Source organism: Pinus tabuliformis, chromosome 6, assembly GCF_031772625.1.
Source record: "Pinus tabuliformis cultivar Carrire ecotype Pingquan chromosome 6, CPIR1, whole genome shotgun sequence".
Taxonomy (NCBI): domain Eukaryota; kingdom Viridiplantae; phylum Streptophyta; class Pinopsida; order Pinales; family Pinaceae; genus Pinus; species Pinus tabuliformis.
Genome location: NC_142292.1, coordinates 2,101,195,164 through 2,101,221,588, shown reverse-complemented (window position 1 = coordinate 2,101,221,588; position 26,425 = coordinate 2,101,195,164). Strand labels below are relative to the sequence as shown.

General features: G+C 42.2%; 1 protein-coding gene across 1 annotated transcript in view; it reads right to left on the bottom strand.

The window, feature by feature from the left end:
• LOC149267645 (dol-P-Man:Man(7)GlcNAc(2)-PP-Dol alpha-1,6-mannosyltransferase-like) overlaps positions 1 to 26,425 on the bottom strand; it is a 476,648-nt gene that overhangs the window by 367,564 nt on the left and 82,659 nt on the right. The window contains exon 6 of the mRNA XM_089433784.1: positions 10,548 to 10,606. Within this exon, the coding sequence (XP_089289910.1) occupies positions 10,548 to 10,606 (59 nt within the window). The remainder of the gene's footprint in view (positions 1 to 10,547; positions 10,607 to 26,425) is intronic.

The following is a 26,425-nucleotide window of genomic DNA, read 5'->3' as shown; positions in this document are numbered from 1 at the left end:
CGTGAGCACTAGATGCTCCTACGTCTCTCTCTCTTTGGCTGCTCTACTGCTATCCCGGCACTATCTCTGCCTCTCTGTCTCTCTGTACTCAATGCCCCTCAGCTACTCTCTTAATCACTGATTCTATCTCTCTTAGCAAACCCCTCTCTAGAGAATAGAATGACTGATCACTCTGGTGTGTTCTCCAAGTGACCCTCAAGCCTCCTCCTATACTTTTTCTGTTGACATATCAACGGCCGAGATTAAGTCCCTAATCAACGGCTAAAATTAGATCTAGCTTGATCCATGTCTTTTGGACCACTCTAACACAGATTCATATTAATACACATTAATATTTTATTTTCCCTAAGTTTAGACTTGGGGACTCCATTAAAAATATTAATTATTTTAATATCTCTTGAATTGTTTAGAATCTGCCCAAACCCTTTCTAGGTATTGGATATCTCATGTGCCCCAACCTCTCCACCAAATTTCGTGGCTAGAGCACATCCAATGCTACCCCAAGTCAATACTGCCTCTTAGCGAGGACTATGCTCTAGCAATACTCCTCACTGAGTATTACTTTGATCATTTGATATCGGTACCAGTGCTGATGCTAGGCCTTCCTACCCAACATCCTCTGCACTGTTGCCTCCTGTACTGCTGCCCATGGTTCTGCCATTGCCACTACTGCATTTGTACGACAGCTCCCTCTGCATCCGTGCTGCTACTGGTCCTTTCTCCCAACACTGTGTTGTCGCACAGATTGCCACGACAACGCTCAGACTGGGGGGTGTCACCCTGATCCCCGATCTCTCCGTTTAAGCCTGTCTCTCGCGGCTAAGGGGGCTAGACCCTATGGGATAATGGATGACCAACTGGGGACCAGTTGGTTTGGGAGACACGAGGGGAAATAAACACTTAATTGATTTTCTTAAGTTAATAGACCAGTGCCTTATGAAATAAATGATTAAACGATTATTTATCAAATGCTGTAGAAATATGAACTCATTAACAATCGTTTACCACCAAATAACTCAATGAAAGATTAACTTTTCCCAAATGTGAGATAGTCGATGAACACTCAATGGCCTACAGGTGACGGCGGAAAGAAAAAAAAAGTGAGGAAATCGTGGATCAGGCGTAGATGAGAGGAGACTCAAATGGGTTCACGGGGTTTACGTTACATGTTTGCAGGTTTGCAATGCATTGGTGAGGGAAGACTCCCCATGGTTTGGGCAACTCGGTGGCAGAAGAAGATGGCCGCGTGTAGCAGCGTGAGGAGATACGTGAGGGCTGGCGGAGGAAGAAAACTGCTACGGATATGATGGAGTAAGGCTACGGATAGATGATGGAGCCTCAGACCAAGTTTGCGGAGGGAAAAAGACAGCAGTGAAGCTGCTGATGAGGCAGTGGGGAAAGAAGGAAATTGCGGGTGCAGTGATTTTGGCAGATGATGTCGTTTTGCAGGAGCTGAAAGGTATGGAGAGGCTAGAACACAGTTTTGCCTCGAAAAATTTCAAAATGTCCTTGTAACACAATTAAACCTGCAACATGACAAAACCTTGAATAATAGCGAGGAGCTGATCAAGCCCTCGGAAGTCTTCAGAAAATCCTGCGACCTGTAAATGGAAAGGAAAAACACCCAGAATATATACAAAAGATAAAACCCTAAAAACCAGCTACAAAATTTACAGCTTCGTGACTCTACAACAGCGAGATTTGTAAGTAACCCTCCATAATATTTTCAGAATATCAGATTTACTATGAGATACTTCAGAAATCTCTCATGCAATTCAAGAAAAATAAACTTTAAATGTCAAACCCAGAATCGAAACTGGCTGGGCTCTGCAAGAAAATGCTTTGCAGGAGTTGGATGATTCAGTCGAGAACTTCTCCAAACGCCCACTGATTTTCTCAATAAGAGTTTCCTGCACAGCTCACTTCAACCATCAATAAAGAGGGAAAAAACAGTATTAAATTCCAAATGCAATGGAGATACCTGCCATTATTTCAGAAATCCTATTACCATTCAAACCCTAGTAAGTGAACAAGATACCTGTGTTCAACAATACTCTACATCAAACTATTACTAATGGTTGAAAATAAAATAGCTCACAGCACTTCAGGAGAGTAACACCAGCAAGATTTCAACCCCAAAGTCTTTCTTTATTTGCACCAAAAAAAGTTTACAAGAGAGCTTTCTTCAGCACAAGACTCACAGATCGAATGATCTCAAATGACCCCCCACACCCTATTTAAAGGAAAAATTCCCAACGGCTAGTTCGAGTGATCCATGACAAACTAATCTCTACCGTCGATGAGGATCAAGATATCTTTTAATCTTATCTGTCGAATTTTTAATAAATTAAAAATTAAAATTTTGCATTTGTTTCCTCAAAATTTCGACTTATTTTATATTTTATTATTATTATTATTTTTTTAAATTTTTTATTATTATTTTCATCTATTTTTTAATTTTTTTTAATTTCTTTAATTTTTTTTTTTGGATCCTGGAACTTAGCCTTTGGAAAAATTACCTAGGACCTAGGACTAGGACTTATGAGGGGATTAAAACATTTTCTAACCCTCAAGACACTTTACATCATGACTTTTACAATTTTACATCTCAAGGGGGGAAAACCCATTTGATATAGACCCTCATAGACCACCCAGTCTTGCGACACAGATATAATCTAGCAGATCAACGCACTAGGATTCTCCTAAGATTCTAATGACAAAATTCATTCTGGCTTTGGGGTTAGGCTGAAGGAAAACTCTGCCGATCATGGATCGGTGAGACAAAAAACCTTCTGGAACGTAGATTATCACTAGAAAATTAGGTCCACCTAGGCAATTCACATGCATGACTCAGCTCTGCTAAGATTATTTACAATTCACATATGCAGACTGGGTTTACAACATAATATGATCAAGTCGACGATGACTGTGGAATGGCATGGACACGTCAATCAAGCGCTATCCCTTTTGCGCAGAAAAGGAGGTGTACTGCTACGGGAAGTTGACACGTAGTGGTCAACACACTGCACCTCCTCTCATCATGTTGCATCGTGCCACACACTGCTGCACTACAACTCAGTTACTAAGAAGTAAGTAACTGATCTCCCAACTGACCTCCCTGTTGGACTAAAAACACCCACTGATGCTGAAGCTCCCTCTCTCTGACCTCTGCGCTGCTGCAACAACTCCCTGCATCTCGCACTGTTGCACACCTCGCTATGCCTTCCTGCACTGGTGCAACACTCCTGTGCCTCTCGCACCGCTATAGCCTGCTAGCTCTGCGCTGTCTTGGGACTCCTGCAATGTAGCTCTCTCTGCTACTTCATCCACATCCGTCTCTACCCACCCAGCCAGTCCTGCTACTCCTCATTGGGGCTCCCTTAGCAAGGTCTAATCCAAGAGGCTGAATACCTTAAGGATCCTGCCCCTCATCGCCTATAGTCTGCCTAACTACAGTTTGATGTCTCCCCACTTCCATTCAAGTGGTGCGTGTGCATTCATGGCAAAGTCATCGTCTGTCAAAACTTCCTTCTCTGCCCGTGCTGGGGCTGCCTTAGTCTCGAAAGACCCTCCCTTACTTTTCTTCCTTAGACACTGGGTCGCATAATGACCCAGCTTTCCACAGTGGAAGCACTTGATCTTGGAGAGATCTTTCTTCTTCTACTTCTCCTGCTTTCCCTCAAATGCTAGGGCCACATCCTCCTCCTGCTTGACCTTGATCTCTTTGCTGCTGCTACCTGTCTTCGACCGCCATCTGATCTCTTCCTGGCGAAGAGCTGCCCACATCTCGTCCCAAGGTGGGAGAGTCCCTCTGCCCAGGGTACTCTGGACAAATACTTCCCAATCTTCAAAGACAACATTCAAGGTTGTCCTCACCATAAGCTCCTGATCCGGTGTCGCTCCTATAGCAGTCAACTGGTCTCGAATCTCATTCAGTCCTCCAAGGAAGGTATCAATCGATTGACCCTTCTTCATTTGATACGACCTCATCTGGTTCTTGAGAAATATTCTTCTCTGCACAGAAGTATGCTGATACAACTTCTTGAGAGCCTCCCACATCTCTCATGCCATTTCCTTCTCTGCTATATGTGGTACCACATGATCCTTGACCCCGTCAAGAATAATGCACTTGGCCCTCGCCATTGCTTCTTCGTACCTATCATTATCATTGGGGTCAACTAGGACAGCTATTACCTTCAAGGCAAAGTTCTTGACACAATTCCTGTCAAGCACTGATAAGATTCTGGCCTTCCAGACTACAAATTTCAATGCTCCATCCAGTCTATCCTGGTCTCTTACCCCATGTAGTGCCATGAGGCTCCTCTACTTCCCTCCCGAAAGTTCTCTGTTCGACTCCTTTGAGTCTCTACTTCCCGTCTATAAATTCTCTTCTCGACTCCCTCTGAGTCCTAATTTCCCTCCTGGAAATCCTTCTGTCGCTTGTCGAGATGCCCCCTACTCTGATCAACTTGTGCAGCTGCACTTCTGATCTAGGTTCCTCAGCTAGAAACCCTCAGTAACAACTCCTCTGGCCCTGCTCTGTCAGGTACTGTTCTGACTACAGTGACTCACCAGCGCCACTCTGCAATATTCCTGCAGCCCTCTAGACCCCAGCAACTGCCTCTCTGTGAACTGCGTCAGCGCCTCTCTGCCTCACGCTGGCTCTATGTCACCCCAGGTGGGTCTGCATCATCCCTGGGATGCCTTACGTCAGCCCTCTGGCCCTCTACGTCAGCAACGCTAGCCTCTCTAAGGCTCTACGCAGCTCCTGGCTTCCTCTGCGTGGCTCCGACTGGCTCTATGTCACACATCTTGGCTTCTACGCTGCTAGAAATAACTTCTGTCACCCCGGGACAATTGTTTTCTACCGCTATTGCTCCGCTCGGCTAATGTGTCTTAGTCCTCCTATGAACTGCAATCACGCTCCGATACCATGTTGAAGTTTCTAAGTTTACTTAGTTAGAAACCCTTCATGCACTTTTTCTGATTTATTCCTACCTACTTGTTATTTTTCCTTAACAAGTTATTTACAAAGTAAATACTGAAAGTAAACACCAGTGCATGCTCAACATATTACAGATCAGCAACTAAAAGAAACAAGAACAAACACACCACATGACACCATTACTTTTGGACTAATGTCCACGGAAAAGCCCAATGTGGGAAAACCAGTGCAGCTATCTGAGGGTTTTCTTATTAAGCAATATCATAGTACAATCTGGGTGCCGAAACTGGCCTACCCAATAGAGAATTTCCTTAGCAGTAATACCTCTCGGTTTCTAACAAATCTACTAGCTGAAACCCCAGATAATCCTTCCGACAGCTACTTAGCACCAATGTGCCCCAAAAACCCTAGTGTTTGCCCAATTTGGATTACGTCAGCCTCTCCTAGCCTAGCGCTGGCACTGCATCAACAACAGGAGGCCCTGCATCAACTCTTTGAGCCTCTACATTAGCTATGCTAGCCCCTCTGGTGCTTTGCGCAGCACTTAGCTGCCTCTTCATGGCCCTGCGTGAGCACTGGTTGCTCCTGCGTCTCTCTCCCTAGCTGCTCTGCTGCTATCCCGACACTATCTCTGCCTCTCTGTCTCTCTTTACTCAATGCCCCTCAGCTACTCTCCCAATCACTGATTCTATCTCTCTTAGCAAACCCTGCTCTAGAGAATAGAATGATTGATCACTCTAGTGCGTTCTCCATGTGACCCTCAAGCCTCCTCTTATACTTTTCCTGTTGACATATCAACGGCCGAGACTAAGTCCCTAATCAATGGCTAAGATCAGATCTGACTTGATCCATGCCTTTTGGACCACTCCAACACAGATTCATATTAATACACATTAATATTTTATTTTCACTAAGTTTAGACTTAGGGACTCCATTAAAAATATTAATTATTTTAATATCTCTGAACTGTTTAGAATCTGCCCAAACCCTTTATGGGTATTGGAGATCTCATGTGCCTCAACCTCTCCACCAAATTTCATGGCTAGAGCACATCCAATGCTACCCCAAATCAACATGGAGAGCCCGTCAGTTTCAAGGAGGCAGCTCATCATCAAGTCTGGCTAGATGCGATGGTAGAGGAGTATAACTCCATAATGTTGAACGATGTCTTGGAGGTGGTGTCAAGACCTCGAGACAGATCTGTAGAAAGGTCAAGATGGATCTACAAGATCAAATATGCTGCGAACGGCAGTGTTGAGAAATGTAAGGCCAAGTTTGTGGTTCAGGGGTATGCTCAAAAGTAAGGAATTGACTATGAGGAAACCTTCACCCCGGTAGCCAGGTATACATCTATTAGGACCGTGATATCTCTTGCAGCCCAGATGGGATGGGAGATCCATCAGATGGATGTCAAGACGACATTTCTGAATGGGGTAATAGAAGAAGAGGTATACATTGAACAACTAGAGGGCTTTGAAACTCATGAGAAGAAGTCTCATGTATGCAGACTAAAGAAAGCCTTGTATGCTCTGAAGCAGACACCGAGAGCCTGGTATGGTCGAATACATGGCTACTTGCAGAAGATGGGGGTTGTCAAGAGTGATGCGGATCCGAATCTCTACTATTTGGTCGTAGAGAACGAGCCGCTTATCTTAGTATTATATGTGGATGATCTCTTTCTGACAGGAGCATCCAGACTCATTAAGGACTGCAAGAAGAATCTAGCCATAGAGTTCGATATGAAGGATCTGGGACGAATGCACTACTTCCTAGGGTTGGAAGTTTGACAGCAGAAAGGAGAAATCTTCCTTGGGCAAGGGAGGTATGCTACAGAAATCCTGAAAAGGTTCGGGATGGGAGACTGTAGACCTATGGCTACGCCAATGATCACCAATTGGAAGAAGATTGATGCATCAGAAGACAAGGATGTCGATCCCACCCTATACCAGCAGCTCATAGGGTCCCTAATGTATTTGGTCAATACCAAGCCAGATATTTGCTATGTTGTCAACACCCTCAGTCAATTCATGGTGGATCCAAAGAGGGGACACTAGGCAGCAGCCAAACATGTTCTCGGGTATTTACCGGGAACAGTTGATTATGGGCTCTTATACATCAAGGGGAAGGATATCAAGTTGAGTGGATTTACTGATGCAGATTGGGCAGGAAGTTCAGTGGATCGGAAAAGTACTTCTGGGTACTGTTTCAACATTGGATCAGGAATGACTTCCTGGTGCAGTAGGAAACAGAAGTTCATGGCTCTAAGCTCATCTGACGCAGAATATATGGCAGCAAGCACAGCTTCGTGTGAGGCCATATGGCTTAGAAAACTATTGGTGAACCTATTAAGAAGAAATATGGAGGCGACCAGGATCATGTGTGATAATTAGAGTTGCATCAAACTCTCTGAGAATCCAGTGTTTCATGATAGGTCGAAGCATATTGATATCCAGTGTCACTTTGTTAGAGACTGTGTCCAACGAGGAGTTGTACAGTTGAGCTACACTCCTACATGTGAACAGGTCGTAGATATCCTCACCAAGGCCCTTGGAAAGTCAAAATTTGACTACTTCGAGGAAAAGATGGGGATGGTAAAGAACCCCTTTTAGAAGTAGAAATGAGTGTGTTAGCAGGACGAATGAAGAGGGAGTTGCAGTGTAGATGCAGTGTTGCGAAAAAGAACTAGCAGCAGCACAGATGCAGGGAGAGTTGTCGTACAGATGCAGTAGTGGCAGTAACAGTGGTAGAGCCATGGGCAACAGTACAGGATACAACAGTGCAGAGGATCTTGGACAGGAAGGCTTAGCATCAGCATAGGAACCGATGTCAAATGATCAGGGTGATGCTCAGTGAGGAGTATTGCCAGAGCACAGTCCTCGCTATGAGGGAGTGTTGATTTGGGGTAGCATAGGATGTGCTTTAGCCACGAAACTTGGTGGAGAGGCTAAGGCACATGAAGTCTCCAATACCCAAAAAGGGTTTGGGTAGATTCTAAACAATTTGGGAGATATTAAAATAATTAATATTTTTAATGTAATCCCTACGTCTAAACTTAGGGAAAATAAAATATTAATGTGAATTAATATGAAACTGTGTTAGAATGGTCCAAAAGTCATGGATCAAACCACATCTAATCTTAGCCGTTGATTAGGGACTTAATCTCAACCACTGATTTGTCAACAAGAAAAGTATAAGAGGAGGCTTGAGAGAGACTAATCAGTTCAATTTCTGGAGCGGGGTTAGCTGAGAAATTGAACCAGTGGTCTGGAGAGCAGTCAAAAGGCAGACACAGGGCCAGAGGGAGCCACGCAGAGGCAGCAGAGACTGCACAAAGCCAGCAGGGCCTGCGTCATCCACGCAAAGGTTGTAGCACTGACGCAGAAGGCCAAAGAGGCTGCACAAAGTCTCAATACGCTGACACAGAGGGTTTCAAGTCACGCAGAGGTCAGTGGGGCTAACGCTGGGTTCAGAAGAAGTGCTGGAGAATTTGTCTATCTGTGGGTAAGCCAGTTTGGCACCCTGTTGTACTAGAAAATCGCTGAATAATAAAATCCTCCCTTGCTGCATCGATTTTCCCACTTTGGGTTTTTCCGGGGACATTAGTCCAAAATAACTATGTCAATGTGTTGATTCTTGTGCATATGTTTGTTTCTGTATTACAATGTGATATCTGCGACAGTATTTATTTTAATGTTTATTGAAGTAATTTCATGAATAACTTATGGTGAAATAAGTAGGAAAAGTAAATTAGTTGCTGCAGTGATAGAATTTTCACATTCCTTACAGTTCATAAATTAATGAAAAGGCTCAACTTATTTGCCCAGTTTCTTGGTGTTTTAATGGTGCATGCGTAATTGTGATTTTATTTTGCTATAGCCTAGTTCATGTGTCTATTATTCACTGTAAATTTCAATTTGGAATATTACAGTCCACCACAGAAACAAATCATATTCTTCGCCCTCTAAGGTATTAGATGTGGTCATTATCTTCTCTTTCTCACCTAGTGGTGGTTTTGCTCCAAAACTTCCTTTCATCTTGTTGACCCAAACAATTGCTCCTATGTGATCCTTACGTCATATTTTGGTGGTTCATTCTCAATTCATTGATGGTTTCTCTCTGGAATTCTAGTGTAATATTGATTACCTAAAAAAAATGTCTTGGGTGGATCTACAAGTTCATGCTTTGTTTTCGTTTCATGGGCTAGACTTTGGATTTTGAAAAGTTTGAATTATCAGTGTGTCCACCTTCTCCATTGATTGAGTCGTTCGCTATGATTGTTGAGTCTTTTGGTGGTTTCGTCAATTTTGTCATCTATTTGTAGTATTTTCTCCGTCATCAAGATCAACTTCTTTTGTCCTTCATTCAAATTTGCCTATGGCTTTTCCAAGCTTCCAAGACAATATTGTATGGTATTGATCTCGTCTCTACAATGATTTATATCGGCTTGTAATTCTTCGTTATTCACCATTTTTTTCCTTGCAAACCCCACATTCTTTTTCAAATTAATATATATATATATATATGCGGACAATGATGAGACAGAACGATGGAGGCGAGGGAAGCGAGGGATGAAGGCATGGTGGAATAGGGATGGTTGTAGATGGAGAATCAATGACTCTGATACCACAGTAAGAGAGAAACCCAGTATGCAGGAACGTGTAAGTAATTGTATATAAGTAATTTTTTTTATTGAATAAGAATTGAATTGGTGATTACATGCCTTCGTGGCGGTTTGCCTATATAAGCATTGATTGGCCATGAAGGTGAATGGTCACATTATTTGACCTTTGACCCTTCATAACTAATTAATTATTTATTTAATTAATCAATTATATTATTATTATTATTTTATTATTTATTTACTTATTATTTTATTCATAACAAAATGTATATTAAAACGAAAAAATTAAACAAGCAAACAAACAAACAAACAAACAAACAAAATCATTATTAGAAACTTCACAAATTAGAACATTTCATGACATCGAAGCAACAAGACTAGTTTTGCTTACCATTTCATATAAGCTAGAGAAAATTTGGACTACATTGGAAAGCAATAAGAAATCAAATCTTTGAATTTAGAGTATTGGGAGGAAATATCATTATAAAATTTTTGGAAATTTTTAATTAAATAAAAAAAGGAATATTACACATTGGGGTTTTACATTGATGATTATGACATTTTCATCAAGTGAGAACCTTGGTGATAACAGTAAGCATCTTTCTTGGACAATGTCATAGAGTTAGATTGACCAAGTTTTCTTGTAATTGCTAATATTGCATCAAGCCACCCATTACTGTTGTAAACTGCCTTAATTTCAAGATAATGAGATGTATGTTAAAATGAAAACATAAATAAATAAAACAATTATTAGAAACTTTACCAATTACACCATTTCAAGACCTCAAAGCAACAAGACTTGTTTTTCTTACCCTTTCATACAAGCTAGAGAAAATTTCGACTATATTCGAAGGCAATGAGAAATCAAATCGTTGAAATTTAGAGTATTGGGCACTTCGGTGCATAAGCATTCACATTTACATGTGACAATAAAGTGAAGTTCTGACTTATCATTTTTGAGGGAGATAGAATAGCATATACCAGGCATTTCAATGTTGCAAAGGGGAGCCCACTTATCCAAAAAGCATATGCCAAGTTCACTGACCATGAAAGTTGCAAACATTCAAGTATAAGATGGCAACTTAATGGGAAAACCATAACCATGGCCAAAACAAACAAATATAACAAACCATACAAAGTAGTGAGCAATCGTATAGTCAATGCTTATATAATAATGGTTTTACATAAATTAATAATGATTTTATGATAGATCGAAACTAAATCATATTTCAAGTTGAAACCCAGTTGAAAGTTGTAGTGGCCATGGTAATGTTTCAACAGAAAACCATTATATATAAACAAACCTTAACCCATTACTTTAATTATATTAGAAGGTACAGTAAGCATGCAATTTTAGTCAAAGTTCTGTTTTATACGGCATGAGGAATCCTGAAGCAATAAGGAGCAATCAATCATGAAAGCAACTAAATTGTCAATTTCATAGGCTTTCAAGTTTGAGAATAACCCCCCATAAGCTGGTAACATTTTAGCAATGTAAACCCTTTTTGACTTAGAAGTATTTTTTAAAGAAATAACTTTCATGGCTAGCAGGTGATATATTGCTTAATTTTCACTTTGTAATCACTTAGTACCCATTCCAACATTATTTTGGGGGTCAATTAAAGGTCTATATTGTCTCAATACTTTGGGTAAGCAGAAAAAGTTGTAGCTAGTGAAGAAAAATGCAAGTTATAATCAATAGATAGTGTTACACCTTATATATGAGCTTCCACTTTGTAATTTTCATCACAATGATGGAGATTTGTTGATGGTTCCTTGGAGGTATTTGGCTTGGCGAAGTCTCACTTATCTTTGGTTGGATAATCATGCTTGCTGCTTGGTGTGTTGATTTGTTGAGCTTGGGAGGTACTCCCACACCCTAGGGTACAGGGTTTGGGAGAAGTTTGACCCGCATGGGCTTTGTGGGAAAGTGTACCCAAGCAATAGGTTTTGCACCCAAAATTGTGGGCACGAAACCAAGTGGATATTTTGATGGTTTGGTCACTGAGGGCATGTGGGGGGGGCCTTAAAGGGCTGAGGGGCACCTAAGGCATCAATAAGGTGGCTTTGGTTGAATGAAAAGAATTTTTTGTCTTATGTTTTTATGGAGATTAAACAATTGTTTAGGTTAGCTTGGAGTTATGTGATGACCCTTGGTGGCTAAGGGAAACCCACCAAGAACTCTATAAATGGAAGAAAAGGATTAGCTCATTCCAACCATCCAAGTGCATTCATCAAGTGGACAGACAAATCTGATCTGGCCGCAGACCTATAGGAGCAGATCTGAAGTGAAAGGAGGATGATATTGCCATCTTTCTTGTGTTTTGGATAGGCCAAGTTAGAGCATCTATTGGCCAAGTTGTTTAGGCAGAATTTTGGGCACTCATTGGTGGCATATTCTTTGTGACCGGCCGAGTTGTATCTCTGTATATTGCAGGAGGGCCGAACCCCTGTTTGTATGCTGGATGGTGGTCATATGACCTAAGGAAGAGTTGTAACAACAAGCTAAGGTTCCTTGATTAATAGCACAGGATATCAGGGCCTTGTGGAGGGGTTTGTCAATGGTTTTGAGGTCTGTTCAGGGCCAAAGTTAGGGTTGTCCTGTGGTGGTGACAGAGGCCCTAAAGAGGGCTGAAAACTTTAGTGAATTCAGTGCACAAAGCCAAGAATTACAAGGTTGTTGGTGACATCTTGCAGAGGTATGTGATTTGTCTTTCAAGTTGATGTTAGCAAGGAGATGGTAGGGTTGTTCTAGTGTGTTTGAACATTAGTTTTGTGATGCCCTGGTACTGTCAACAAGGAGCAGACTTGTGACAGTTAATAGGGTTGTTTTGGATGCCTTAAGGAGAGTGACAAAAGGGGCCGATTTGTCACTGTGTGTGGGCAGTCGTGTGAAGCCGTAGATCAGTCAGCTTGTGCATTGTGTGAGGGCAGTTTTGTGATCCCTAGTTCAGCGGGTTGCAGGTGGATAAACCAGTGATAAGAGGGCAGTTTTGTGATCCCTAGTTCAGTGGGTTGCAGGTGGACAAACCAGTGATAAGAGGACAGTTTCTTGATCCCTAAGCCTGGTCTTCTTTGGAGCAACAAAGAGGCAAGAAGATGGCAGTTGTGAAGAGTCAACCATAAGAGTTGGCACTCTTTGTGGAGCAAGAAAGCAGCTAGTGGGCAGACTCGTATGAGCCAAAGTTCAGTCACTCTTGGAACAGCAGGAGGGTTGAGAGTCACAGTTTGAGGAGCTGGAGATGCAATCTTTCTGAAGTGGCATAATTTGCATTGATCAGCAAAAGGAGAGGAAAAGAACCCACCAGATGTGTTCAACGTATGTGGACTGAATGTTGATTTGGGGTAGCATCGGATGTGCTCTAGCCACGAAATTTGGAGGAGAGGTTGGGGCACATGAGTTCTCCAATACCCAAAAAGGGTTTGGGCAGATTCTAAACAGTTCAGGAGATATTAAAATAATTAATATTTTTAATGGAGTCCCTAAGTCTAAACTAAGGGAAAATAAAATATTAATGGGAATTAATCTGAAACTGTGTTAGAATGGTCCAAAAGACATGGATTAGGGACTTAATCTCGGTCGTTGATATGTCAACAAGAAAAGTATAAGAGGAGGATTGAGGGTCACTTGGAGAACACACCAGAGTGATCAGTCATTCTATTCTCTAGAAGGGGTTTGTTAACAGAGATAGAATTAGTGATCGGGAGTTGCAGCTGAGGGGCATTGAGTACAGAGAGACAGAGAGGCTGAGATAGTGCCAGGAGAGCGGCGCAGTAGTCGAGAGTTGCACAAAGCCTCAGAGAGGCCAACGTTGCTGACGCAGACGACCAAAAGGTTGACACGGGGCCTCCTTACGCTGACGCAAACCCATCCAAGGTGACGCAGGGCCAGCACTGGGCAGAGCGCTGGGCAGAGAGGGGCTGACACAGTCCAGAGAAGGCTGATGCTGGGGTTTCTGGGCCACATTGGTGCTGAGGAGCTGCCGAAAGGATTATCTGAGGTTTTAGCCAGGAGATTTGTCTCAAACTGAGAGGTATTACTGCCAAGGAAACTCTCTATTGGGTAGGCCAGTTTCGGCACCCAACTTGTACCCTGATATTGCTTAATAAGAAAACCCTCAAATAACTGCACCGGTTTTCCCACATTGGGTTTTTCCGGTGACATTGGTCCAAAAATAATAGTGTCATATGGTGTGATAATTTCTGTTTCCTTTAGTTGTTGATCTGTAATATGTTGAGCATGCAGCGGTGTTTATTTTCAACATTTACATTGCAAATAACTTGTTAAGTAACATAACAAGTGGGTAGGAATAAATCAGATAAAGTGCATGGAGGGTTTCTAACTAAGTAGACTTAGAAAATTCAACATGGTATTGGAGCGTGATTGCAAATCACAGGAGGACTAAGGACATTAGCTAAGTGGAGCAATAGCAGCAGAAAACAGTTTTCCCGAGGTGACAAAAGTTGTTTCTAGCAGAGCAGCAACAGAGGAAGGGTGATGCAGTGCCAGCATCATCAAGGGTGAACCAGGAAGAGGCAACGCAGAGGCTAAGGAAGGCTAAGGGAGCCTCATGCAAAGCCACGCAGAAGCTGGGAGGGTTGACGCAGTTGACGGAGGAGATTGGGTTGCTGGTGTTGGGATTGCGCAGAGCCTAGGAACTCTCACCTTCAGGTTGTCGGGGTTTAGAACGCTATGGGAATATTGCAGAGTAGAGTTGGCGAGGTACTGTAGTCACAACAGTACCTGACAGAGTAAGGCCAAGAGGAAGGAGTTGCTACCGAGGGTTTCTAGTCGATGAACCTGGATCAGTGGTGCGGTTGCATAAGACGATCAGAGTAGGGGGCATCTCGACAGCGGCAGAAATATTTCCGGTAGGGAAATCGAGACTCAAAGGGAGTCCAGAAGAGAACTTCCAGACAGGAAGTAGAGACTCAGAGGAGTCGAACAGAGAACTTCCAGGAGGGAAGTAGAAAAGCATCATGGCACTACACGGAGTAAGAGATCGGATAGACTGGACGGAGCATTGAACTTTGCAGTCTAGAAGGCCAGAATCTTAACCATACTTGACAGAAATCATATCAAGAACTTCGCCTTGAAGGTTATAGCTATCCCAGTCGACCCCAATGACAACGACAAGTACGAGGAGGCAATGGCGAGGGCCAAGAGCATCATCTTTGACGGGGTCAAGGACTATGTAGTACCACACATTGCCGAGAAGGAAACAGCATATGAGATGTGGGAGGCCCTCAAGAAATTGTACCAGCATACTTTTGTGCAGAGAAGAATGTTACTTGAGAATCAGTTGAGGTCATATCAGATGAAGAAGGGAGAACCGATTGACACCTTCCTCGAATAACTGAATGAGATCCAAGATCAGTTGACTGCTATAGAAGCCACGCCAGATCAGGAATTGATGGTGAGGACGACCCTGAATGCAGTCTCAGAAGACTGGGAGGTATTTGTCCAGAGTATACTGGGCAGAGGGACACTTCCACCTTGGGATGAGATGTGGGCTTCTCTTCGCCAGGAACAGATCAGACGGCAATCGAAGACCGGTAGCAGCAGCAAGGGGATCAAAGTCAAGCAGGAGGAGGAACATGTTGCCCTAGCATCTGAGGGAAAGCAAGAAAAGCGGAAGAAGAAGGATCTCTCCAAGATCAAGTGCTTCCACTGTGGGGATCTGAGTCATTATGCAACCCAATGTCCAAGGAAGAAGAGTAAAGGAGAGTATTCCAAGACTAAGGAAGCGGCAGCACAGGCAGAGAAGGAAGTTTTGACAGACAATGATTGTGCCATGAGTGCACAGGCACCACTTGAGCAGAAGTGGGGAGACATTAAGCTATAGTCAGGAGGACTACAGGAGATGAGGGGCAGGATCCTCGAGGTACCCAGCCTCTTGGATTAGACCTTGCTAAGGGAGCCCCGAAGAGAAGTAGCAGGACTAGCTAAGTGGGTAGAGACGGATGCGGATGGAGTGGCAGAGAGAGCTACAATGCAGGAGTCTCGAGACAGCGCAAGGCTAGCAGGCTGCAGCAGTGCAAGAGGCATAGGAGTGTTGCACCAGTGCAGGATGGCATAGAGAGGTGTGCAACGATGCGAGATGCAGGAAGTTGTTGCAGCAGCGCAAAGGTCAGCGAGGGAGCACTTGTCAGCAACACAAGGAGCTTCATCATCAATGGGTATCTCTAGCCCAACAGGGAGGTCAGATTGGGAGATCAATTACTCACTTCTCAATAACTGAGTTGCAGTGCAGCAGTGGGCAACACGATGCAGCATGATGAGAGGAGGTGCAGTGCGGATGCAATGCTGGGAGAAAGGACCAGCAACAGCACAGATGCAGAGGGAGCTTTCATACAGATGCAACAGTGGCAGTGGCAGAACCATGGGCAGCAATACAGGATGCAGCAATGCAGAGGATGTTGGGCAGGAAGGCCTAGCATCAGCATAGGTACGGATATCGTATGATCAGAGTAATACTCAGTGAGGAGTATTGCGAGCACAGTCCTCGTTAAGAAGGAGTGTTGATTTGGGGTAGCATCGGGTGTGCTCTAGCCACGAAATGTGGTGTGGAGGTTGGGGCACATGAAATCTCCAATACTCAGAAAGGGTTTGCGCAGATTCTAAACAGTTCAGGAGATATTAAAATAATTAATATTTTTAATGGAATCCCTAAGTCTAAACTTAGGGAAAATAAAATATTAATGGAAATTAATATGAAACTGTGTTAGAATGTTCCAAAGGACATGGATCAAGCCAGATCTAATCTAATCTTAGCCATTGATTATGGACTTAATCTTGGCCGTTTATATGTCAACAGGAAAAGTTTAAGAGGAGGCTTGAGGGTCACTTAGAGAACACACCAGAATGATCAGTGATTCTATTCTCTAGAATGGGGTTTGCTAAAAGAGATAGAATTAGTGATCGAGAGTTGCAGCTGAGGGGCATTGAGTACAGAGAGACAGAGAGGCAGAGATAGTGTTGGGAGAGTAGCGCAGTAACCGGGAGCTGCACAGAGCCTAAGATAGGCCAGCATTGCTGACATAGAGGGCCAGAAGGCTGACACAAGGCCTCCTAATGCTAACACAAACCTACCCGGGGTGACGCAGGCCAGCACTGGGCAGAGAGGGGCTGATGCAGTCCAGAGAAGGCTGATGCTGGGATTTCTGGGGCAAATTAGTGCTGAGGAGCTGCTAGAAGGATTATCCAAGGTTTCAGCCAAGAGATTTGTCTCAAACTGAGAGGTATTACTGCCAAGGAAATTCTCTGTTGGGTATGTCAGTTTCGGCACCCAGATTCTACTTTGATATTGCTTAATAAGAAAACCCTCAGATAGTTGCACCGGTTTTCCCACATTGGGTTTTTCCGGGGACATTGGTCCAAAAATAATGGTGTCATATGGTGTGATTGTTTCTGTTTCCTTTAGCTGTTGATCTATAATATGTTGAGCATGCACCACTGTTTATTTTCAGTATTTACGTTGTAAATAACTTGTTAAGTAACATAACAAGTGGGTAGGAATAAATCAGATAAAGTGCATGGAGGGTTTCTAAGTAAGTAGACTTAGAAACTTCAACACTGAAAGGACTAACTGTGGAGCGCTACATCAGCAAGTCAAGTGTACTTTGTTCAAGGAAAGAGTGGTCATCATTGTTGTTGATACCAAGCCCTAGTTCTCATGTATCAAGGCTGATTGTAAGGGCCATGATCCATGGTACGGGAGCCCTAATATTGTTGTATTAAAGTTTGTAATATAACAAGTTGTGGCTTGAAAAATTGTCTTGCGCACGAGATTGATTCACAACTATTTGTTATTTCGTTGTGCAGAGTGATTGTGTTGTGGCATTTGAGTGTGTTTGTGATCGTGATCTTAGACTTGACCCTGATTCTTAAGTGCCGTGGAAAAATCAACACAGTGGCCATCTCACAACTGCTTGCCTTGTTGAGCACCCCTTGGCTGCATATTTGATGGTTTTGGAGCATGTTATCTCATTATGGTATGGTATATATGCTTATCTTGGATATGGACAATGGTTCTAGCCACTCAAGGGGTTCGATAACGATGTTAGGAGGCATGCATTTCATGATGTTGTTGATGTTTCCTAGTGACTTCGTGCATTGGTGTATGATGTGAGGGTCACTAGGACAGGTTGTTCTACATGGTCTTCATGTGTTGGATGTGTGATGGGGAACACACTTGATTGGATGGCGTTAGCATTTCTTTATGGCCCTTCTCTTTTGATGATGCTATAGTGGTGTTAGCAATAATTTCTACACCATTTGAGAATAATATAACCTTTGAAAATCAACAACAAAAATCAGCGAACGAATAGGAAAATTTTCCCTAATTGTCACTAGCAAATCTCCCTCTCCATTTGGCATGGTGCTTGCCAACCTCAGGGAGGTGTCCCTAGTCTTAGTACCTGTTGTTCTAACCTGTAAATCTGAAATATAACATAGAAAAACAGCCAGCACTGAGCAAGATAGTGGCCAAAAGAATTCATGAAAATTGTAATGTTTAAGATGTAGAATGGTTTAATGTATTTTGAATGGTAAATTACCAAATTTGTTGATTTTATATAGAGAATATGATCTTTTAATCTGATAATTACTTTCTAATGATTTCTTGATAAAGTTAACTTATGTCACATATATCATTAAGCAATTTTACATAGAAAATATCAACAGCAACGCAATAATGATAGTAGGATGATAAAGAGACAGCCAAGCACAAAAGAGACACAAATTTACCCTAGGGAAACCCAACCTCAGTAAAAGCCCAGCAACCATTTCTTAGGAGAAATTCTTCAATTCAGCAAAAGTACAATATGACAATCTCAAGTAAAACTTGGTCGACCCAGACCAAAGAATCAGCACAGGTCAAACCTGGTCAAACAAGCCAACATTCGGCCTCCTACAACTGCCCAGAACCAATGTCACATGGTTCAGGTTCGAATTCGAATTCGATTACAATTAAGTTCGATTCGAGTTCGAATTTTTAGATGAGGTTCGTATGAGGTTCGCCATTAAGTTCGTTCATGTATATAATTTTATAGATAGATATATATATATATATATATAAAATTAAAATTACATAAATCTTTTATATTCATTTATAATTAATATATATTTATAATTTTAATCATATACTATATCAATAAATTTATAATTTTCAAATTCCAACGCGCTGCGTCATTAAACCTATAAGTAGGCTTAAAATCATAACTAACAAAACTGATTCGGAAAAGCACGCATTGTGGAATAACGTATGGTCTAATTAATGCTAAATTCTACTACAAATTTTGGTTCAGCCATTTTATCTTATCGCGCTTAAGATTCATACAGCGAAGAATTGGTTTACGTTCTTTCTTTTTCTTGAAAGGAAAGCTTCCATGGACACATACATTTTGTTATAATTTCTCTCAAGAACTGAATCAACTAAATAAAGAATCGGCATATCTAGGCGATGACGGACTTAAACACCCAGAATTTAACTTCTAAAAAAATGTCAAGAGAGAAATGTCCCAGCAGGACTCGATCCCTTGCAGCAGAGGTGCGAAGCCATCCTTCGTTAAAATGTTTCGGTAAACAGGGCAGACAAAAGGCTCATTGATCTGTGCTTTCTTTCCCTCTTTGATCTTCACCACAAAATTTGGAGTCTCCTCCATACTTCAAGCACCAATCTCCCTGCTCCTTCGAGTCTGCTATCTATTAAATTTTTTCTTAGAAATTGTGGAGCCACGGGAACGCTATCCGTAACCTCAACGCAACAGGAACTAATATAAAGTCGAACCTTCTCGAACCTAAACGAACTTTAAGTTTTTTTTTTTGAAATTCGCCGAATTTCGGACCTCAATGTTTAGGTTCGACAAACCCTGTGACACTGCCCAGAACTTCGATCAAATTGACCTCAGAAAACTTGGTCAAACTTCTGTTCAAAAACTCAATCAAACTGCCCAGCAATAATCTCTGTCAACACAAGTCAACATTAGAAGCCTTCCTCCTTAACTCACACGTGTGAACAGAAGAATAGTAGATGTTGTGTGATCTGAATTGGTCTTCAAGTGAGGAGGGTGAGTGCCAATATATATTTTTCTTGTAGTGTCCAAGGGGCACATCCTTTAGCTGGGCCGACCTGTACTTTGCCACCGACTTGATCAATTTGAATTCAAATTTTAAATTTAATTCTCCCTCCTTTCCATGGGCTGACTTGTAGCTATGGAATACCTCCCGCAATTACCCAAAAATCAACACTCCCCCTTAGCGAGAGAGATATTCACCTTAACTTCCTAAGATGTCCACTTTTGCTGAAAAGAATTCTCCATCCCAAGAAAAGATTGAATGAGCCCGCTATGTTAATGCATCCATCCACCTCATGTTCTATTCTGGAACCATGTGGAAAGCATTCTGCATTAGCATCATGCAAAGTAGCTAGTTACCCACTAGCCAAACACCCTTTGCAAAGGATCTAGGCGCCCACTAGCCAAATACCCTTTCGCAATATGGTTAGGTACCCCTGGACTGGAGTAAACACAAGACAATCTTGGGTCACCAATTATCCAAGTTGTCACTTGGAACCAAATCAATATCGCTGACCAATGGTGGAACCCTACACCAATTTCCCATTCCCTCGTGTCGTCACATGATATTTGAATGATAAAAACACTTACTAGATGTTATGGGGCACTTACTCTACCCACTAGCCAAGTAACCCTTGGCAATAAGGTTAGAACCTTTCATTGGCGGAGCACTCTGAGCCTTGACACTCTCTGGGCCAATCTTCCTAGCCACATTACATGGCATGTGGTCAATACCCTTAACCTAGGGAGAATATCTACCCTTTATGCTACAACATCAACACTCCCTCTGGCCAAGGGAAGCATTCAACCACTCCAAGCTCGTTCCTTAAGTAGATAAACTTCATCTAGGAAAGAGATTTTGTGAGAATGTCAAGAACCTGCTCATCCGTAGAAATGCATTGGAGTCTCACTAGTCCATTGTGTACCATGTCTCGAATGTAGCGGTTTGTGCATCAACCTATCATCACAGTCGTCTCCATCACTTGATCAAACAATCTTGTGAGCACTTTCCCAAGCCACACTACTTCACTACTCGCAAAACTAGCTGCAATATACTCAACCTCTGCAATGCTAAGTGCGACTAGACGTTTGCTTCCTACGCATCCAGGATATCATTATAGAACCCAAACTTAAGTAACACCCTGATGTGCTCTATATATCTTTTGCACTCTCTACCCAATCTGAATCTGTATATCCCTACAATTGTACTTCATCATTTGAGACATGTCTCAATCGATATCCAATTGTACCATGTCGGTACCTCAACACATGTTATGTCACATGCCTTGGCTCAACCATAAACTGATCAGCTTCCTTGACTAGATCCATCACCACAACTAATTTCCGATCACCCTGACTGGGTGCTCCCTCTAACACTGAAACAGAGCTTATTGTGGCAATCATGATTGCTCCCTCTACCACCACTGCTTCCTAATCATTGAAGCATATCTGTTGTCTGGGATGGTCCACTCATAGAAGGCATGCTACTCTTAGAGACCTCCCGTCTCTGAGCATCTAGTCTGACAATCTCAATCCCATCACGTCCACTTGGCCGGTCCTTCCACTTTGCCTGATTGTTTGTATAATGTGGAACCCACTAACTCTGAATCAGAGCCTTTCTTCAGATTGGTTTCCATGGGAGTGGTCGTGGACTTGTAGTCCATCATCCCAAATCTCTAAAAGATTGAAATAATATATTTCCCTTGACGAAGGAAGATCTCACCCGACTTCCGCAACACTTCTAGTCCTAAGTAGTAATGCATCAAACCTAGATCCTTCATCTCGAACTTAGAGGCCAACTCCCTTTTACATTAATCAAGGAGATCTTTTGCTCGACTCTTGATCTGTAGCACCTGCCTCTATCAATGATCCAAATCCATTTGGCCATTGAACCTTGCTTTTCCAATCTACTCACTCGTTGTACCTTAGTCCATCAAGGGCACAACACATCGAGACTCCTGTCAAGTTCACAAATCCGTTTGTGAACAACTCATAACTGCCCATTGTTGCTCCTCAACTGCTCAGGGACTTCAGCCCGCTATAGTCTCCTGTGTTGCTCTAATAAAGACTAACATAGAACACAGAGGCCTGCCACCTATCACTGCAAGATGTCCATCTCCCACAATGAACACGGGCTAGGAGGACTGCCCATCATCTCTTGTAGATGTCCTTCTCCACACAAAGACTAGGGTTGCACAAACCACTCCTAGTTGATTAGACCCATGAGCTCAACAACTGACACTCTAGCAACCACCTATGTCCATGAAGATGGTGTTGATTTCTGGTAGCATCGGATGTGCTCTAAGTCTCAAATTTTGTAGGGAGGCTTAGACATATGTATTCCACAATACCCAAAAATCGTTTTAAGAAATTCCACATGAAGATAGTTTTATTAAAATAATTAATTATTTTTAATGGGACCCTAAGTCTAAACTTAGGAAATTAAAATAATTAGTGGGTATTAATCTAAACTGTGGGTGTAACTTCTAGAAGAAGACAAAGATCGAGTCCAAATGATCTAATCCATTGATTAGAATCTCATCTAGGTCGTTGGTTGTCAACTGGAAGATTATAAGAAGGACATCGAAGGGCATTTAGATATACACTAGAGGCAGATACTCAGTTACCCGAGTAAGTTCAATTTTCTCACAGGTTGAAGTTTGGTAAAGAAAATCGAATCAGAGGGAGAGTTGCAGGTGAGAAGGAGAGAGAAGGGGTATCAGCATCAGTCTGATGGTCAAGAGCAAAAGACGCAGAGCAGAAGGAGGACAACGCAGAGGTTGTGACGCAGAGGACAGCACAGAGGCAGTGTGACGCTAGGATACTGTAGTTCTCACGCAGGGGCTGATGTAGTGAGACGCAGAGAGGGCAGCAAGTCCTCTCCCGGATAAGAAACTCGTCAAAGTGTCTGTAAAAAATTCTCAGAGAGACTCCTCTTCTATTTTGCTAGTTGTATCTTATACATGAGATTTTTGCTGAAGAATAATAAAGAAACCCTCATTTGCTGCATTGGTTTTCCCGCATTGGGTTCTTCCGGGGACATTTGTCCAAAAATAACTGTGTCATTGTGTTGTATCTTTTTCTTGTTCAGTTTCTTGTTTCAACATATTAATTTTAAATAGTGAATGTTGCAGTTGTATTTACTTTGATATTTACCATAGAACACAGTAAATAACTTGTATGGTTTAACAAGTAGGAGAAGTAATATCAATTGCTGCAATAGGGATTCCAGGTTTAGGAATTTTCACATGGTATCTGAGCAACAAGTGAAGCAACAAGAACAGAGCCAGAAGACCCAACGCTGAAGGAAGAAAGGAATTCGAAATTCCTGCAGAGGCAACAATTCTAATCCCCAGAGGGCTTGCGCAGTTCAGGCCGGAGGGCTAGATTTTCGAGGGAAATCTCTCTGAGTGAGTCAACAAAGAGGTAAGATTGTCAAATCGAGATTTGTCACCAGTAGAGGGAGCAGTGCAGCAGAAGCTTCAACAAAGAGGTTTTTTTCTGGTGGGACGTAATTTTCTGCAGGCAGTTGCTAGGGTAGGATAGCGTCAGAGATCCTTAGAAATGTTGGACACCTAATCCACTAAGGGTTAAGGTGTGGAAGTTGGACGGTCAAAGGGAGTCCAAGAGACGTTGGAAGATGAATCCAACAGTCACAAGAATGTATTATAAATGCACATCTATGTTAACGGTAAATGCAATTAATGATTTACCTTTCCTATCTTGACTATGTTTAACATGGTATCAGAGCAAGGTGTATTCCTGACCTGTGGCCTCTCTGCATTTTGAACGTGAGGCAATTCATTCCATGAAGACAACACTCCCACACTTTCCTCTGCCTAGTGTTTGTAGTGAAAATGTGGTCTGCTGGAGCCCATCGAATGCACATAAACCTTTCCAGTCGGAGCATGCTACTGGACGGAGTATGCACTGCGTTTGATAGAAAATCGAATGACCTTTAAAGTCTGTGTTGCGTGGAAGACTAAGATGACCGTGGTGAGTGCCATGAGTGAAGTAAGTATGTATTGCAGCCAGACATATTCAATACATATTCTACATTGAATGGTATTCTGTGTTGAATGGTAATCTGTTGATTGTGGTTTGGGTGAACATTGCATTGTTTGACATGGAGTGACTGTGAGCCGATATTATTGTGTTGCATAATACTGTGTTACCATGATTGTTGCTTGGCTAATGCCTCTCCTTCTGCACAGTAATACTCCTAACTCCGCACCATAATACCTCCTCCGCATCAGTGAAATTGTGTTGGCGTGTACACCACGACTGTACACCATGACTATGGTGGTGTTGCATCAGATTAGTGATGATGATGGTTAACGTCCGCTGAGACCAAATAATGGTCTATCGGACCTAAAGAAACAAATTATCTATTTTGATTTAAGATTTTATTCCTATGCTCAAAAAGCTTGGAGAGAAGCCTTCCGAGCTCACTATAATTTTGACATTGTAAAAGGCTAGGAAGGTCAGTATTGTAACAAAGATTGTGAAACTGAGATCTAATGTGGTTATACGCGGGGCACTCTAGGAGGAAGTGGTTTTCATCCTCGATGTTCCTATTCTCACATATATGGCAGATCCTTTCCGTCCATGGCGTTTTAGGAACTGCCCAATGACCTGTTTCACTATGGAGCTCATGAGAATTCGTTCTAATCTTTGCTATATTAATTTTCTTCTTTGAGCTAGTTAAAATAGAGAGATACTTTTGATCTTCTAGGGTGGGGTTGATGACCTTCTTATAATAACTTAATTTTCTTTTAGCCGCTAAATCTTTCTCACACCACATTTTTTCTTTGAACTTAGAAGTAACAATATCTTTAATGTTATTTATGTTTTGCAATGCATCATTTTCGTTGATCTCCCAATAGTTTAACCAGGCCCTTGTGTCTTTATGCCACCCTCGATTGAGCCTTAGGTGGTTTTGGCTAGAATTTAAAGCTAGCTTAGGAAGTCTATGATCGTCTATGTTACTGATTTTGTGCTTGTACAACAGAAACCTAAGCATAGCTAGGCTCTCAATAGGGGAAAGACCTGCTTCTATAAGGAGAATGGGATAGGGTGTATTACTTTTAATTTTCAGGTTATAAGTTATAAAACGCTTCTGGATTTGCTCAATCTTTCTCCATGATTCTCTGGAGATGCTACAACCCCAAACCTCACAGCCATATAAGATAACAAGAGCGACTAAAGTTTCAAAGAGGAACTTCTTTTTATCCCACATTACGAGGTTTGCTATTTTACAATTATTTTCAAGACCAAATTAAGCTTTCCACCCGCCATTAATCCTTTTCTCAATGCTATGGTTCCAGTTGAGCTTGTGATGAATATCAATTCCTAGGTACTTGTAAGAATACACTTCCTCCAAGTTATTATTGTCATACATAAAATTAGCGTAAGTGTCCTTCTTGGATTTGATAGTCATAACTTTTGTTTTGTCAGTGTTAACAGTCATACCCATGGTAGAGCAGAAATCCTTAAGAAGCCTGAGTTGCTTATTAAGATCAGATGCGCACCTTGCCAAAAGAACAATATCGTCAGCATAAAGAAGAAGGATGATGACTATCGCAGCTAAGTATATACACTATCTGGTTATATGAACGACAGTTATATGAACGTTGTCCCTGCCTGTTAATACCTCACCACTCCAGTTTAATATGTAACGCTGGTCTGACATGCGGTTTTCGCTTATAATATTTCCCTTGTATTTTTGTTTGAATTTATGTAGCACTCAAATGACTTTGGTGAATGGTGGTAATTATTCCTTTTCCACGTTTTCAACTAAGCAATTAAGAACATGTAAAATACCCTTTCACTTTTTGGTCTATGTTTGGCATATATATACTTTAATATATATATATATATATATATATCATTGATTCTTTAATTATGTTTCAACCATCACAAGTTAGAGTTGTAGCAGTATTTTCCGAACCGACGGCTATACGAATTAAATGTATGAAATGATGTGGCCCTTCATAGCACGAGCAATGCTTTTAATTTTTTACTGGAATTCTGAAATTAGGGACGGTAAGGAAGTGAATTAAATAGACTGCTTATACTAAGAAATACGTGCCCGAAGGTGGCCGCGGCTTCAAATTGCAGTAACGACAGCGCTGTAGACGACAACGGGCAGAAGGTGATAGCTCGGTCGAGGAGGTAACGGGAAACAAGTTTTTAGTGGGCGCAGCACAGTGATCCACAGACTGGATCGATGGTGTTCTTACATAGGGTCGGGCTCTGTGGATGGCTGGAGGGTGACAGCGGTGTAAGAGTGTTTGGCTGGCAACTTGGGTGTGCCACTGTTCCGGATGGAGAGAATGGTTGGGTGTGCGGGCAAGGTAAGTCAACCGGTGGGGGTCCAACGACACAAGGAGCGGGTCAGCAAGGGACGGGCACGGGTCAATGAGGGTGACCACGGGGTGTGCGGCCAAGGTAAGTCAGCCAGGCAAAGGTATGACGACGCAGCGAGGGACGGTCGCGGGATGTTTGGAGCGTTGTTGGAGTGGGTGGTTGTCGCGGACAATTTGGAGCAGTACAACGGTGTGACGACTGTGAGGCCAAGAAAATGGAACAACTATGGCTCAAATAGATGAGATGGAATGGCGGTTGTGGTTATGGAAAACAACAAAAATGGAGGTTGTGATTTTTGGTGTTGAGGTAAGCGCGGATGGACGGAAGATGGCAGTGGCATAGCTTGGTTCTGATGGCAGCGTGGATGATACGATCAATGGATGGCATCGGCGAGTTCTGTCGAAAAGAATTGC